The sequence below is a fragment of the Podarcis cretensis genome (genome assembly GCF_951804945.1).
Source record: "Podarcis cretensis genome assembly, chromosome: 3".
Classification (NCBI taxonomy): Eukaryota; Metazoa; Chordata; class Lepidosauria; order Squamata; family Lacertidae; genus Podarcis; species Podarcis cretensis.
The window spans coordinates 123255837-123273383 of record NC_137172.1 but is presented as its reverse complement, the minus strand read 5'-3'; the positions used below and the strand labels follow the sequence as shown (position 1 = coordinate 123273383).

Here is a 17547-nt window from a genome sequence, read left to right as displayed (position 1 = left end):
TTTTCGGGAGTTACGGGTATTTGAGGCAGCTATAAGTGCATGCCAGCGGTTCAGTTGCCATTCCTGTTTGGCCTTTTTTTGCACATATTTGTAAGCTGATTTTGCCTGATAGTACTCCTTGGGAAGCATAGTCGCCCCTGAGGATTTGTAATCATTATAAATAGCACAAAGATGTTGTTTGGCTTGTTTGCAATTACGGTTAAACCACAGTGCACCTGTCTTGGAGTGGGCCCGATTTACCTGGTGGGTTGGGACAGTAAAGAATGACGTGAGGTCATTCAACAGATTGGCAAATAGATTAATAGTTTGATCGAGTTCATATGAGGTTATGTCAAGGGCTGAATAGGTTTGTATGATCTCCTGCTGAAAAAATTGAGAATATTTTTGAGCCTGCGTTACAGACCACTTTATACCCTTCACTCGTAATGCCGTATTAATGCCCTCTACCGGGTTTTCTGTGTTAGTGTCTAATTGAGTTGGATGACTGTACTCGTCCCCGTGCCAGTCTAGGTCAAACATAGCAGCAAGTGGAAGGTGGTCACTGAACTGAATATTGTCAATCTTAAAAGAGAGAGCTTTCGGCATCAGATCACTCGAAGCTAAAAGGTAATCTAGTACACTGTTTGATTTTATGCCTAGGTGGGTATACTCCCCCGGTATATCGGGAGGGCAGCAACCATTCAGGGGTACTAGGTTTAAGCGAATAGCCATTTGGTAAAGAAGTACTCCCGCCTCGTTTACTTTAGAGTCTTTTGAGGTTCTCCTCACGGCATGTCTCAAATCATAATTGTCGAGGCATGGAGCAGACCACCATTTAGCTTTAGTTAAATCGACCCAATTTGCTGCTATGCGTGCGTTAAAGTCACCCCCAATTAAGGATTGGCTATTGGAATATTTAACAAGGCATGATACTAAATGATCTTCTGATATTTCCCATCAATCATGCAGTTCAAGGGACGAACCCCCTGGCGGGAGGTAGACATTGGAGATTAGCAGTGATACTTCCCCCCCCGACATCAACCCGGATAAAGCATAGGGGGGAGCAGTCAAAACTAATGAAAATTTGAAATGCAGCTTCAGTGAGATACCAATTACTAGACCACCTTTCGGCCGTCCTCCTTTCTGGGAGGGGCAAGCTGGAAGAGATAGAAGGTCGAATCCGTTTATAACAATTTCACCCTCCTCCCAAGTTTCTTGCAATAGAATGATATGTAACGAATTGATATACGACTGGAATTCTGGGTCACATTTTTTCCTACGCCAGCCAGCGATGTTCCAACAGAGGATCGATATTGGTGGTTTTTTGGGTTGTCCAGCTAACCGTCATTTAAATTCTTGTGGGAAGCTCTTATGCAGCAAGGACGCTCCCTTAAAGAAGTCCGTTATTTTCCTTTGCTGAGGGTTGAGGTCCTGGTGTGGTGAGTCTTTTGCTCTGGTGCACGCTGGTTGTGGTGGGTCTTTTGCCCTGGTGCGAGCCGATTGTGGCACGATCAAGTCGCAAGGGCCAGAATTTTGGGGGGGCAGAAAAGAGTTAGCATCCTGGTGAGTAGAGATAATATTTGACGATTTTAGCTGTTGGGCCCAACTAGGCTCTGAAGAGGCTCCTGCCAAGTCCGCTGGAGCCGTCCTCTTTGGGGATCTAACCGAAACACTTGTGATCATTTGATTTATATGTCCTGCTGGGTCTTAAGTCCACTCTGTGTTGACTCTCGACACTATAGTGTCTTCCTCACGTAATTTTTGGATTTTTGGTGGAGAAGCCTGACTTGGAGTGGCCACTACTGTCTCAGGTCGTGGATGGTCTTCGATGTATGTTGATTCCAAGTCCGGCATGGAGGGGTGCAGGGGCGACGATTTATCCAGGGGAGTGTTATCCTGAGATTCATTCTTTGATCGGTTAATCTCAGATAAAAACAAGGGAGGATAAAAACCGCTTAAAACCACTTAAAAACTCTGATAGGGGTAAGCGAAATTACTCGGAAACTACCTTCGCCGCCATGTTGGATCCTCCATCCCAGCAGAAAAGAGTAAGGTGAGTCTGGCCAAGCAGGAAGCCATGAGTTTTTCTTTGTCTCTTCTTCTGGGTTGTGTGTGTACATGTAGACAGAAAGATGGATTCTGACTCTTCTTGGGTGTATATGGTGTGTAAATGGACTAAAATTCACAAAGAACAGGTGCTGATGGGTGTATTTGCATTCTCTGCCATGGAGTCATAGACAAGAGCTGGTCTTAACCCTGGATGTCTCCATTTGTAAAATGTGTAGATTTTCTTTTTAAATGTATGTTTACGTACTTATAAAAATATTTATAGACCACTATTTCAAAAAATATCACAGCGGTTTACAACAAAAATACATAAAACCATGCAGTGAAAACATATATAGAAGTTAAAAATAGACACTGATTAGCCATTGTGGAAAGATGTATTTCTTCTGTATGCTTAACTCCATTACCATAACTGAATGTGTGAGATTTTACTTGTAGTCTATGTTTTTTTGTGAATGCTTTCACTTTCCAGAGCTATCTGGTCAGCATGTACTCTGCACATTCCTGCATTCTGTGCATTCTGATTGTGGCACAGTTGTCTAGATTGTGCTCGGGTGCTCTTATATGTGATTAGTTTTATTTTTGATTTTTTTAATGACTTAATGCATATCTACACAAATTTGTAATAATCAACGTTTTAATAGTCACCAGTTTTCCAGAATGATTGCCTATTAAGCATTACAATCAGGATAGTATCTGAAAATAATTTAGAAATATAAAATATACCATAAAATAAAAATAGAGGCGGAAGTTAACTTACTGTATTTTTCGCCCTATAGGACGCACTTTTTCCCCTCCAAAAATGAAGGGTAAATCTGTGTGCGTCCTATGGGGCGAATGCAGGCTTTGGCTGAAGCTTGGAGAATGAGAGGGGTCGGTGCGCACCGACCCCTCTCGCTCTCCAGGCTTCAGCAAGCTATCAGCAAGCCTGGGGAGCCCGCGGGATGGTTCCACAGGGCTCCCTCGGCTGCGGATAGCAGCCTGCTGCCCGGTGCGCGGGCGCCCTGAAGCGGAGCGCCTTGCCGCCGGGCAGATATTTGCAGCCGAGGGAGCCCCGCGGGAGGTGGGCAGACATCGGGCAGCCCCACAAGCTCGGGGGACAGCGGGGAGGCGCAGCGCCGCCATCCCGCTGTTCCCCGACCTGGTTTGGATTCCCCGACCTGGTTTTGGGGGGGAAATAAAGGAAAAAATATTTTCCTTTATCCCCCCCCCCCAAAAAAAAACTAGGTGTGTCCTATGGACCGGTGCGTCCTATGGGACAAAAAATACGGTAAATATTCTAAACTAACAAATCTGTTATCCAGCAAAATGGCCCATTCAGTTTTCACTGATGGTATTCAATTAATTTTTACTCAGAATAGATCCATTGAAATTAATGGTCCTAACCTAGTCATGCTAAGATTTTCATATTTTGGGATTTTTATATCAATATATTTTATATTTTTATATATGAAAGTCTATTTTGTCTTGTTTTAAATATATCATTTTGTGTTTTTTACTCCTTTTTGCTGTTTTTATTGTACAATGTATTGAGATAATTGTGTAGAACGCAATTCATAAATTAATAATAATAATACTCACGGTTTTAATGTGAGAATTAAGAGCAATATCCACACAATGGCCAAGTTCAGAATTTAAAACCCGATTTGTTAAATCATAAGACAAGCCCTGTTACACTGTCTCCCTACCTCCCTTCACAGGCTTGCTGCAGTGCAACAAACAGAACTACTTAGCTTCTCTTCTAGAAAAAAGGTGTCACACCACGAAGGTGCAGTGGTACCTTGGTTCTTGAATGTCTCCGTTGACGAACATTTCAGAACCCGAACGCCAAAAACCCGGAAGTAAATGCTTGTTTTCAAACGCACCTCGGAAGTCGAGGTGCGTTTGAAAACTGTGTTTTTCAATTTTCTCAAGTGAATTTGCAAACACCCCACAGAACTCAAAACAGCCTTCCAGAATGGATTACGTTCGGGAACCACTGTACTCAGCAAAAAAAGGTACTCATCATGAAGTTGTTACAAGTGCTACACTTTTAACCAAGTGCTTTTCTTCTAGGAAAAAAAGGTGGCAGTACTGCACACCCTTGAGTACCCCCAGAAAAAAGCACTGGCTGAAACTAGTTCCCTCTTGAAGGTGAACTCTGGTTGAACTTCAGTTTGTCCATCAGCAGGGACAAATGTTGCATGTAACAGGAGAAGGCCATAGAAGGAATGCTTGCTCTTCATTTGCTTAGCCATGGTTTAGCAAGTTGGGCTTGATAAAACTGAAGGTCCCAGCAGCAGATTATCAATATGCATGCAATGATTATCAATACACATACAGTCCCAGACACTTACAGCAAATGAGAAGCAGGAGACCCTGAGCTTGCTGTAACATCCAATGCCACCCTAAGATTACAAGCAATAAAAATATACAAAAATTCTATACCTTCCATATCAAGGTCTCCAAAGGGATTCAGCTCTGTTGTATCAGGGTCTACAAATGGATTTGATCTCGAATTGGCCACGTCTTGATCCTCTTCATCCAAAAAATTAAGCTTGTTTATAAGCTCTGAGAAGCCAAGTACAGTACTTTTCAGTATGGCAAAAATTAGGACTGTGCATGGTTTGAAACAAACATTTTATTCTCCAAGGTATTTCTACCAAAAATCTCTAGGAACAGTGATCCCTACTGCAAAGCTAAACTGTAGCACACCAATGCTTCTAACTCAGTGGCAGTAATAGAATCAGGCACATATTTATTAAATAGTCCGCTGTAGCCTTCACCCACTCAACAGTGGCAAAAGCTTTCTGCAAGAAATTGTCTGGGGGCAGGGGGAAGTAGTTCTAAAAAGGTTGGAATTTTCCCATTATATACAGCTTACATGTCACTGTGAGGCTTCAAAACATACAGAGCACAAGTATGTTTATGGTGCAAATTTTAGCCAGTTTCAGTGCCCATGTCATGCTGTCATCTGTTGGCTGCACTACAAATTATTTAAAATACTGCAATGGATGTCAAGCACAAAGATACAACTGACATTCAACTACAAACAGAAGCCAAGGGGATAACAGGTCAGAGTAAAATACAGACAGACATTCAGAAACAGAAAGGAAGAAGGAAAGCTCATAGACCTTCAGAGGAACTGGCTGATTTAGCTGAAAGCATATTTGCTTGCTTTACGCAGTCATCTTGATCTTCATCTAAGCTGCTCAGAGCATTCAACTGGTTTACAATTTCTGTAAACAGAAGCCAGTCAAGATAATTGTAAGGTAATGTTATTTAAGGGACAAAGGAGTACAAAACATGCTGTTATTAGAAAAGGAAAAAGGAAAAGAAACGACATGTGTTAATTTACAATGAATACATTCTAGAGAAAATCACCATTCTAATACTTAATGTATTCAGCACTTGTATGATGATCTTCCTCAAAATTTTAATGAAAAGGAATGCTACCTTTTCATTAAACTGCTCGTTCCAGTAACAGGAAATTATCAGACTAGAGCTACAAACTGAGTAACTGAATTAGATACTCCTGCAGTTTGCTGTACCAGTTTTAAGATGAAACTTTGCTTTCCTCTGTATATGAACTCTGATCCACTCTGCAGACAGGGGTTTACTTGGGGACTAAGGGGATGTGAGGTTGACCAGTGTGATTTCAATCTTGCAGGGCTTCCTCCAGAAAAGGTTTTGGAAGCAATTGCCACCTCCATTTCGCAAAGCAAAATGCAGCTGTGCTACACTAAAGCTTCAATTTGCCTAATGAATAACAATATAAATATATAAATATTATTACTGAGAAAGATTCTAAAGGTATAAAATTATGCAAAGTGAGCAACTATGCACACCTTCCTTTAATTTCTGTAATTTGTTTCATTTGGCTGTAAACTTTAGTATTTTATGGTTGATGGGTTCTATGGCAGCCCTGTATCGGGAGGTTTTTATGTTTTTAGATATGCTGTAAGCTGCCTAGAGTAGCTCGGAAAACACCAGCCAGATAGGTGGGGTAATAATAATAATAATAATAATAATAATAATAATAATGATGATGTATAACTTAGGAAATAATGTATGAAAACTGTAAGAAACAGCTATATCTAGAACAGGAATTCAGGAAGCTAAGATGACAAACGATAGGAATTGCAGAATCCAATGCTGAGCAAATAGAAACATCAAAACCACCTCTATTAGTAGCGTATTTTGTGATGGTAAGGCTGACTTCTGTTCAGAAGAAACACTTTCAAATAACACAGTATCAAATCATACAATGCATGTATAACAAAGATAAAGAAATATGCTTATGGAATATGATGCATTATATTAGCCATACAATTGCCATTTTGGAAGTAAGGTTGAGTAAAAAGGTTATGAAATTCCAGATGGATAAAACTTCATAGTACCCACTTTTTCTGTTGACTAATCTGTCTGGCCAACTTGTTCAACTGGTGGGCACTTATTCCTAGAAACTGGAGTAACTGAGCTGCTGCTATCAATTTATTTAATTATTTAAATTGTTTTTATTGAAATATTTTCATGGATAACAAAGGTACATATAAAGCCTCTATTTGCAGTTCATAGTGTCCTATCTATGGGTCAGTTACATTTGGTGTGAGACATTGCTGTTGCAGACATTGTGAGGTTGTGGCGAGGAACAAGATGGAGAGAGAGAAGTGGGAGAATGAAGGGGAAGAAATTATCTTTTTCTTTTGCACAGTGTGTGTGGGAGGGGGTTGGTTTCACTGTCAAATGGATAGGTTATTCATTTGATTCATTTGTTAGTTTTTGTTGGTGGTGAGGGAGATTGGGGAACTTCAGTTGATTGCAGTAAGCTCTGTTTGTGTGTGGGAGGGGTCAAATTAGCCATATCAATTTGTATACTGTTGGAGGGTTTATGTTGTTGTCTTGTTGGGCTGTGCATGTAACAAAGGGGAGTCATGCATGGTTGAAGGCATCCTCTTTTGTTTGTCCACGTGCTAATTTCAATTTGTTGGCTAGATTTTCTGGTATGGCTGTTTCCCATACGGTTTGGTACCAGTGGTTCATGTTTACTCCTGACAGGTCCCTCCAGTATCTAGTTATGATGCTCCTAGCTCTTGAGAGTAGGTGGCTTATGAGTTCTTGTATTGTGAGTGTGTGTTGTTGTCTTGGAAAATATTCAATAGGGCCAGTTCTGGAGTTGCTTCTAACACCTGTTTTGTTATTTTACATATTTCTTGTAGGACTGATGTCCAAAAGTGTAAAATTTTGGGGCATTCCCACCACATGTGGAGCTATGTACCTATAGTAGTGCAACCTCTCCAGCATTTAGGTGAGGTTCCTGGGTTTATCAGAGCTGCTATATTAATTATTATATTATTATTGCCACCATCAGTGTGCATGGCATTTCCATGATATAAGAGGACAAATCAAGGAGCTTCCAATCCAAAACTTGATAGAAGAAACAAACAGAGCAAAGGAAAGGATTTTGAGACAGGAGGAAAAGCGAAAAAGAAAATTGGTGGGACCCTACATTGTGGGAGTGGACTTCTGCTTGTGTAACAGGACCATTGCCCTCTCCTACCTCCTGCAGCAACCAACACCCCTTCTGTTCCAGAGGGCCCCCAAATCCCCCAGAGCAGATTTTGAGGGCAAATTGAGAGGTGCAAAGGAGAGAAAAGGAAGGTGAGGTTCAACGACACAAGTGGAAGTCCATTTTAATGATGCATGTGCGGTATCAGATTTAATCCTATGAGATTATTCCAATTACACATGCTTATGCTTGTTTACAAGTTTATCTATATTATGATATGAGAACTAAGGGAATGAGCCAAAATCTTCAAAGAAATGTTTTACACATGCTGTCCAGGGTGCCTCACACACGGCTTCTATTTGCATCAGGAGGGATACACACCTGGCACCATGAATGAATGATGCAGACTGGTGTGGAGAACCAAGGAGTGCATAGGGAATTCCAATAAATAGGTATGTCATGGAGTGTATCTGCTTAATAAAATATAAGTCTTAGTTCCTACCTATCTGCCATTCAAGTCTATATTAACTAACACTCCAGGACTGGAAAATTTCATATAAATGCTGCCAATGGTCTGTGCCTCCTGTGGAGAATAAGATCACAGAGGCCTGAGAAAACCAACATTTTTTATAAAAGCACACAATCTCCTACTAAAAGTGCTGGCAAGTGTGCTTAGCTAGATAGGGTGAGAAAGCGATTACCAGTGGAAAAAGCGACTATCTTCAGCAGGTGGATTCAGGCTGCTTTGCATTGTCTTCAGAATGTACAATAATTCCAGATGATGGCAACCCAAATGTTAAAGTTTTACTGCAACACATGAGAATTATCACTCAAGCAGGTTATTTCTTCCTGCATGTGGCAGCCCCCAGAAGCAAGGTCAAGAGGGTTGCAAAGGCTGGTGGCCTGTCAGTATGCAGTCAGTCCCACCCTTCCCTTTACAGGTAAGTCCTTCAGTCTTCCAGCAGGACTCTAGTAGACATTAAAGTACAGATGCAGGAATCTCCCCTCCCTATGCCTTGAAGTACCGTATTTTTCCTTCTATAACACGCAGATTTTTTCTCCTAAAAAGGAAGGGGAAATGTCTGTGCGTGTTATTGAGCGAATGTGTGGTCCCTGGAGCCAATTGGTGCGAGGGGAGGCAAAAAAAGCAGGCAAAAATCAAACCGCGCGTCTCCTAGAAGGGAAACTTGAAAAGAGGAAGCGGCTGCTTTCCGGCATTCTGCCTCAGGGCCTTACTGCCCACCCACCTCTGTTTCCTTGCTGTGTTTGCTCAAACGGAACAAAGAGCAGGGAAAGCCCCTCCCCTCCAGGCAAGCAGAGGGGAAAGCTGAAAACATGCAGGAGGGAGAGAGAGAGAGAGAGAGCGAGCGCGCGAGCTGGCTGGCTTGGGTGGGTAGGTGAGGGAAAACTTTTGCCTTCCTTTCCTCCCTACCCCTCTCCTGCATTCTTAGCCAGCTGCTTCTCTGCACACCCCTCTCCTGCTCCTTGTCCCTTAAAATGTGGTTAAAAAGCATGGATCCACATGGATCCTCAGGATCTTTGCATTGGGTCAGCCCAAATTCACCATCAGATCACATAGCATGTCCATGGCTACAGCCTGCCCCCCAAAAATCACGCACCCACTGTTGCCTGGGGCTGCAATGGTGCAAAAATGTGGTTAAAAAGCATGGATCCACATGGATCCTAAGGATCTTTGCATTGGGTCAGCCCAAATTCACCATCAGATCACATAGCATGTCCATGGCTACAGCCTGCCCCCCAAAAATCACACACCCACTGTTGCCTGGGGCTGCAATGGTGCAAAAACGTGGTTAAAAAGCATGGATCTACATGGATCCTCAGGATCTTTGCATTGGGTCAGCCCAAATTCACCATCAGATCACATGTCTGTGGCCACAGCATGAAGCACAAAAATGATACATCCACTGTTTCATTCAGAATGTTTTTTCCCTTGTTTTCCTCCTCTAAAAATGATGTGCGTATTATGGTCAGGTGCGTGTTATAGAGCGAAAAATACGGTAGTTTTGCCTCTAGTCCATTAAACCAGAGAGGGCCAGACTCACAGGCTCTCCTGCTGCTTTCCAAAGATGCACAAATGCCAACTGTCCGTACCACCTGTCAAATGGTACCATTAGAGCGGTTTAGAAGAAATTTCGAACAGTAAACAATCCCAATACTTTACATTATTTTATAGAAGGTTAAGAATTGCCTATCTGTTAAGACATGGTTTTAATTATTAATCCTTGGAGGAAAACAAACCTGTAATTTTTGCAGCCTTTTCTTCCTGGTTCACTCTGTTTTCTTCATCATCTTCATTATCTTCTTCAAAATCATCTAAATTTCCAATATCTGCTTGCTTCATACTCATCAGACTTGCCAGGCTTTGCATGTCTTCATCCCTAACAAGAACAAGAAACTCTGTACAGTTGCCCCATATTGTTATCTCATATTATGAACTGGGGGCAGAGAGAATAGTTGCTTACTTAAAGCCCTGCACAAGTTCATGGGGATTGCACCAGGACTTCGAAATCATTCTCTTAACCAACTGTGCCACGGGAGACTATAGTATGGGTAAGAAATTATAAATCAAATCACACAGCATTTTTCACTACATACAATAAGCATGCTCAAAATGAGTTTTTTGGGCAAGTGGGGTTAAACAAAAAACACCATCTATCACCTTACATAAAACTTACGTTGCTTTCCCTTCCCTCAGGAAAATACATGATAAAGAGAACTGAAGTGTGGCAGATATCACTTTCTTAGACAGAGGCTTGAATTTTAACTTGACATCAGTCTGTGTAGGCATTGGACTTGCATATTGCTTCATGTTAATATTGCTGGTAGCAAGAGCTTTCCGGCGTCCAGAAGGAGATTCCTTAAAAAAAATCATTAAATAATATGGTTATAACATTGTATTAATAATAATATGCATTGATTTAATGTATGCACTTCCCCTTTTTTCTCGCAGCAGTGTACATGAGGTTTCCAACCAAATGCAAGCTTGCTTTGCTTCAGCAAGGTTACTGTCCAGACCTTGCCCTACCGAATGTCTATCTGTTTAACTGGCATTCTCTCCCACACACATAAAGCTTTGTTAAAATGTGATACTCCCCCCCATAACTTATCACTGGTAAAACACAATGCAGTGGAAGTGTATACCTGAAGGAGTGTCTCCATCCTTATCGCTCAGCCTGGGCACTGAGGTCCTCCCCTCTGAGGGTCTTCTGGTGGTTCCCTCACTGAGATAAGTGAAGTTACAGGGAACAAGCCAGAAGACCTTCTCGGCAGTGGAACGCCCTCTCATCAGATGTCAAGGAGACAACTTTTAGAAGACATCTGAAGGCAGCCCTGTATCAGGAGGTTTTTCATGTTTGGTGTTTTTATATGTGCTCTAAGCCACCCAGAATGGCTGGGGAAACCCAGGCAGATGGGTGGGGTATAAATAATGAAATAATAATAATAATAATAATAATAATAATAATAATACTTGTTGTGAAAATACTATTACTAGAGGTAACAAGGTCCTTAACAGAGTTACACAGAAAATGAAGTAACAAACATTTCTTTGACTTTAATAAATAATTTTTTTTAAAAAAAACAAAACATTTCTTTCCTAGTTCATTTTCTATGTAAACCTGTTAAGGAGTTTGTTTTTGCTTTCTAATAATTTTTATTAATAAATTTTTATTTATAACAAATATTTTGTAAATACATTAACAGAAAAGCAAACATAAGTCAGGAGTCAATAACAGTTGTTGAAAACATTGCTATATTATTATGCAAAGGATATAAATGATAATTATGTTGACAAGTAAGAGGCTGAAGGTCAAATGAGGATTATGGTTTTGTTTCTTCCAGCCAAGGTGAGTACAGAGCAAGTTAATAGTCCCATATATCCATAACTGCTGGAGAAGAGGTGAATATATTTGATATTTTTTTTTTTATGAAGCCTAAAAACTACCATAAAGGAGGAGTCTGCTGACCACACTCTCTCCAACAAAAAAGGGAGAACTCTGAGGGGATTTGGGAAAAACCGACAGGGGTAAATACCATCATTTTAAATGTCTATTCCCTTGTAATAGGAGAGGTAGATTTAAAAGGACTTTCCCCCTCCATCCTTGACAGGTGCTTTTGCTTATAGTCTCCCTCTGGTTGAATTCTCAGTTAGATTTTAAACTGTTTAAATCCCCATATGCAACATTCAGTAAACTCTTGTACATTCCTGCTACAAATCCCTTTCCATTAGGACCAATATTAAGAAAAACATTTTCTGCTTGTTAGAGTAGGCAAGTGGCATGACAGTGAACTCGCAACAGATCTAAAATTTGATAAATGTGAGGCCATCCTATAGGTGGTCCCTTAATGCCAAGGTTAATTGCTGTCTAGGGACAGGATTTAAATTTTGGCAAAAATATTTCAAACAATAATTACCATTTGGCTAGAAAAAAGTAATAATTTTTAATGAAGAGGTCATTAGCTTTAGAATGGTACTTCACTGGGGAAAATGCCAACAAGATTTTCTGCCTCCCCCCCCCCCCCCATATATAAATAGAACATTGTATGTATGGCTTTATAATATTATTGCAAGAGGCATGTGAATTAAGGAGTTTCAATCAGTACTTTTAGGATATATCCAACATTGTATCTTTATTCAAAAAAGGAGCTGCAGTGTTTATCTATTTTCACAATACAGATAATTATTGTTCATTTTAGTACAATGAACTGAAGCTTGCTGATCACACTTTTCCTTTTACAATTATCAGAACCTTTGACCTTAATCTTGTTCACTGATTGACAGCAGAGGCCACAGAAAAGAGAACTTGCATTGTTTGTGATAGTAGCATCTGTTCAACTTGATTCAGTGGAGAGTATTTGCATATTCTTAAGTATTTCTTCTGAGAGGGACTAAATCCTTCTCAAGTGTTTGGTGCATTTTTGAAATTCACTCATAAGGTATCTACATGCGCTAATAGTTCCATATAATATTACTGTGCATAATCTGACAGATAACACTAGTGTTTTTTTCAAACAATGTATTCTTCAGGGATGACATATTACATTTTGACTTATCCTACTGGGCAGAAATGTCAAGTACCTTTAGGAAATGCCTTTGGAATTTTTTTATTGAATTAGTGCATTTTATTCTAGGTAAATAATAACTGTGGTAGCAATATATTTTTATTTAGATAATAGTTAACAAGTGGTTAATAATACTTTTGTTCTCTTTTGTGGGGGGAGGTAGCTAGAATCATCATATTTTTAATTCCACATGGATGTTTAGGAAAACACACACAAATTATCAGGCCTGCATTCATTTCTTTTTATAGCTGGGATACTGGAGAAACATTGGGCAAGTGTAATTATCATAAACATCCTCCATAAGCTATTTTTCAGCCACAAATTTGGGACAGAAAAATCATATCCTACTAGAACTTTCCATCAAATAAATACCTACATTTGATGGCTACAAGAATACTTTATTTTATTTTTAAAACAAGTTTGAACTACTGTTGTCTATGCTCTGGTAACCTCAAAGTTAGATTACTGCAATGCATTATACGTAGGGCTGCCTCTGAGGACGGTTCGGAAACTTCAGATTTGTATCATGCTGGTATGTTATCACTATACCTGCACTGATATACACCTCAAAATATCAAAGTTGAAGAGCAAAAATTTCTCAAAAGTTGCAACTAATCCTAAAATGTCACCATTATCTCATTCAAGGAAAGATTCAAAGTCAATTTCATCTTCATCAGCTTGGTTGTCAAAATAATATTATGCACAGCATACTGTCATGCGTGTCAAACCATTCTTTATACAGCTGCATGTGAACACTGTGCCAGACTGCTCACATCTGCAGTGCAACAGTTCCAGAAGTGAATTTGTTGCTGGTTTATACTCTGCAAGGTATCTCTGCCATCTTCCATCCATTGCCATCTAGATTTGGAATGTTTTTCTGAATTAGCGTGGCACAGGAATATGTCTGTTGATGCAATTCTACTACACCTTTTTCGGCAAAAAAAGTGATGTAGTGTAACTCCTCGGCACCTGCTGTGTTCTTATAGTCATACATGTGTAAAAATGTCAAGGCATTGTAATGGTTCTGATTTACTGTTTCAGTAAGTTGTGAAAACCTCACCACAAATTTTTGGCAGGGCTGAACAAGTTTTAGTGCAGCAAGTTTATCAGAACCATTATAAAGCACTTACTATGTCATAACAAATGAAGGCACAGAAGCCATGGAGTGCCTTAAATACAATGTGTCCTATACAAGGAGCAATTTGGCTCACACCAGCTATACCTCGATTGTTGCAATCCAGGTTTCTGAAACATAGGTGCAGTTATGTTGTAATACTTAAGAATGTAAGGAACACCTAGGATGATTACATCTGTGTTCTCTCATACAATAATGACATCCTTGCAGCCTTCCTTGGGTGCACGCTGGGCATGCAGGAATAGTTTAGTATCAGCTTCTTTCTGATTTGATAGAGATACTGTGACGTCTTCAACGTTTCCCTGGAGTTTTTCCTTTTATTTGTTCCGCTTATATTCTCCACATAGAAAGGTAATATTATTTTGTTTTATCAATGATCTTGATAAGAATCTTCACCACAGCTTTATCTTGTGGTCTCTTACAATATACTATGGAACATCTGTCCTGTCCTGTTGTGTTCTGATTTGAGAGTGGATTGCCAGTCTTCCAGGAACAGGCTGAGAGCCCTGCACCTGCTCCAGATCCAGAGTTGGAGACTGTGGCCTCCAGCTCAGAGCCTTGGTTTGATTGCTGCTGGACTCTGAGGTCATGACAGCAGAGATTTAAACTTGGGCAAAAAAAGAAATCATCTGTAAGTTCACTGGGTCAGCACTGGGCAAGTATTTACTTACAGGATGGTTGTGAAGACAAAATGGACTAGATAATGTACACTGCCGTGGACTCCATGGAGGAAAGATGGGATACAAATATGATGAATAAAATACATCTATTACACTTCACAGTACAGTAGTACCTCGGGTTACATACGCTTCAGGTTACATATGCTTCAGGTTACAGACTCCGCTAACCCAGAAATAGTACCTCGGGTTAAGAACTTTGCTTCAGGATGAGAACAGAAATCGGGCAGCGGCGGCGCGGCAGCAGCAGGAGGCCCCATTAGCTAAAGTGGTGCTTCAGGTTAAGAACAGTTTCGGGTTAGGAACGGACCTCCAGAACGAATTAAGTACTTAACCCGAGGGACCACTGTACTGCTATCTTTCTGTTTTAATAATAAATAGAACAAGGGTTAATTACAAATGTAAAACTGACAAGACTTCAAATTTGATTAATTTATTCTGTTGCTTTCCACATGGAGTTTCAAAGTAACTATCAAAAATAAATGCCATTCTGAATATACACATGTTTTTCTGTGTATAAGACTTGGTTTTTTAAACCAAAAAATTAGGTTTCAAATTGGGGCTCATCTTATACATGGATAGGGCTGATGGGTGTTTTCTTAATTTGGAGTTCCCCAAAATAGGGGGCATCTTATACATGGGGGTGTCTTATACAGTATGTTAAAATACAGTATGTTAAAAAAACCCACAGTAAAAATACTAAGGTGATCAGAGCAAGAGAGCATTTGCTTTTTCAAAACTTTTTCAATGAGTATGTCAAAAATAGAAAAAAGCACAATAGTAACTATGGTATCTGAAGGAGAGAAAGTAATGAGATCATAAATGTGCTAATTGAAAGTTCTACTTTACATGTAGTCCAATTAAATAATACACAGGATGCACTTGCTTAAGCTTTTCAACCAGGTCATCCCTTCAGCCCTTCGTCACCAAACAAAGAGATTATAATTGACAGAAAATAAGGCAATATTTTCAGTCAAATTGGCTACAATTCAGAAATGCATGGTAGTGATATTGCTATTTCACTTGCTGCAAACACTCCAAAGTGAAACAAGTCCAGAAGTTCCTGGATGACGGTCTTTAAACTACATCACAAGTTCCATATTACTTAGGCTATGCTGAAGAGATCACTGCTTCACTAACAGAGCAAAATGGATCACTACAGAATCTAATTTGTGGAAGCATAGAGCAATTAAATGCTAAAATAGACAAGCTACGGGAAGCTCTCTCAACTGGAGAGAGTAAATTAGAAACTATGTCAGTTAAAATAATTTAGACAGTTGGATGGAAGATTTGGAGGCCCAAATGCCATCTGTGATGAAAAGGTGCTTAAAAGCAAAATCATGGCTCAAGATATCCAGAACGTTTATTAAGTATGATGATGCATACGAATGGAGAAGTTAATGTTTTTAAAATGTGGCACATACCAGAAATATTCAAGATCTGAATTATAAAAGTGTGTCAGAAATGCCATAAATTTATTAAGAGCAGTAACACTAACTCAGAGCTGTAACAAGAAGTACTGCAGCTCAGTGGGGGAGCGCATGGTCTGCATGCAAAAGGTCCCAGCTTCAATCCCCAGCATCTCCAGCTTTTAGGAAGTGAAAATCCTATTTTAGGAAGTGAAAATCCGGACGATCGGTAGCTTCTTTGATGAGATAGCCAACAACGTTTTTGAGCTTTTTGGGGGGGGGGGGAATAGCCAACCGCTGCCGCCTCCTCTAGCGCTACTCACAGACTTCGTGTTCTGGGTGGCCGAAACTGAGCAAGAGGGGGAAGCAGTGGTGGCTTCCCTAGAGGCCACTGCCAGCCCAAGCTGGGAAAGATGCGCATGGGCCTGGTGGCGACGCTGGTAGTACGCGGGCCTCGTGCACGCTCATCTCCGGCCAAAGCAACTGCTTCTGCTTTCATAGCACAGTTAAAAAACACAAATAAATAAATATCCTCAAATCGCCCCCCCCCAAACCAAAACATTTCCTATAAAATGCAAAAATCCCTGTGGATGGGGGTGTAGGCCCCCCAAAAGAGGACATGTCCGGGATTTCCCATACATATGGCAACCCTACCAAGTAGGGGTGAGAACACAACTTGCCTGAAACCCTGGAAACCCTCTGTCAGTCAGTGTGGACAATGCTGGGCAAGATGAGCCAATGATCAGACTCAATATGCCATGTTCCTATGTGTTCAGAGGCAGCACCAGCAGAAGCAGTGGGGCAGTGAGAATGGTTGCTGACTGGGCTTCCCAATGCTGCCAGTTACTGGGAGGCAAAGGCACAAGGCAGCATAGAGCTCAGCAAGTGAAGGTACACCAGAGAAGCCAACCCACCATTTCCAGTGCTGGAACCTTTTAAAAGATAAATCCCAAAAAGAAAACAAAAGAGGCATACAAATTACTACAACTCTTCCAAAAATGGGGCTTATATGATATATCGAGTGAAGAAAATCCAAAAGATTTCAATTTTACATTTCTTTCAAGCTGGACTGGGCAATTAAATCCAAATCTTGCCATCATGGTCGTTTAACCCTATTTTAGTGACCAACCAACTATCCAGAGAAAGGATAGCAGAAACCGTACAATTCTATTTTAAGGAAAACAACAATGACATCACTAATTCTACCAACCTTTGGGAGGTCATGAAAGCCGTGACAAGAGATAGCTGTATCAAAGAAAAATCATATATCAAAAAAGAAACCTCTACAACAATAACAAAACTAGAAATGGAAATTACTGATCTACTAGCTAAATACAAAAGTTCAAGTCTTTAAGTCTATTTCAGCCAGCAATACAGTGGTGCCACGCAAGACAAAATTAATTCGTTCCGCAAGTTTTTTCTTCTTGCGAGTTTTTCGTCTTGCGAAGCACGGTTTCCCATAGGCTGTTCTGAAGGCTGGCGGTGGGAAGAAAAGCCCTTCTCCCCACCTCCCGCCCCGCAAGCTCCGGGGACAGGAGGGCTTTGCTGCCGACCTCCAGCATTTTAAAAGCCCCCGGGACAGCGGAGACTTCTCCGCTGTCCCGGGGCGATCTTAAAATGCTGGCGGGCGGCAGCGAACCCTTCGCTGCCGACCCCCAGCATTTTAAAAGCCCCCGGGACAGCGGAGGTCTTCTGAAGGCAGGCGGTGAG

General features: G+C 40.7%; 1 protein-coding gene across 4 annotated transcripts in view; it reads right to left on the bottom strand.

Moving 5' to 3' along the window:
- Positions 1–17547, bottom strand: part of EHBP1 (EH domain binding protein 1) — a 306658-nt gene that overhangs the window by 202266 nt on the left and 86845 nt on the right. For 2 of the 4 annotated variants that reach the window (XM_079969700.1, XM_079969702.1), the window contains exons 6-9: positions 10231–10412; positions 9794–9933; positions 5160–5264; positions 4474–4596 (exon numbers count right to left, since the gene is read on the bottom strand). In XM_079969700.1, the coding sequence (XP_079825826.1) occupies positions 4474–4596; positions 5160–5264; positions 9794–9933; positions 10231–10412 (550 nt within the window). The remainder of the gene's footprint in view (positions 1–4473; positions 4597–5159; positions 5265–9793; positions 9934–10230; positions 10413–17547) is intronic. The other 2 variants (XM_079969701.1, XM_079969703.1) reach the window with 1 other exon arrangement.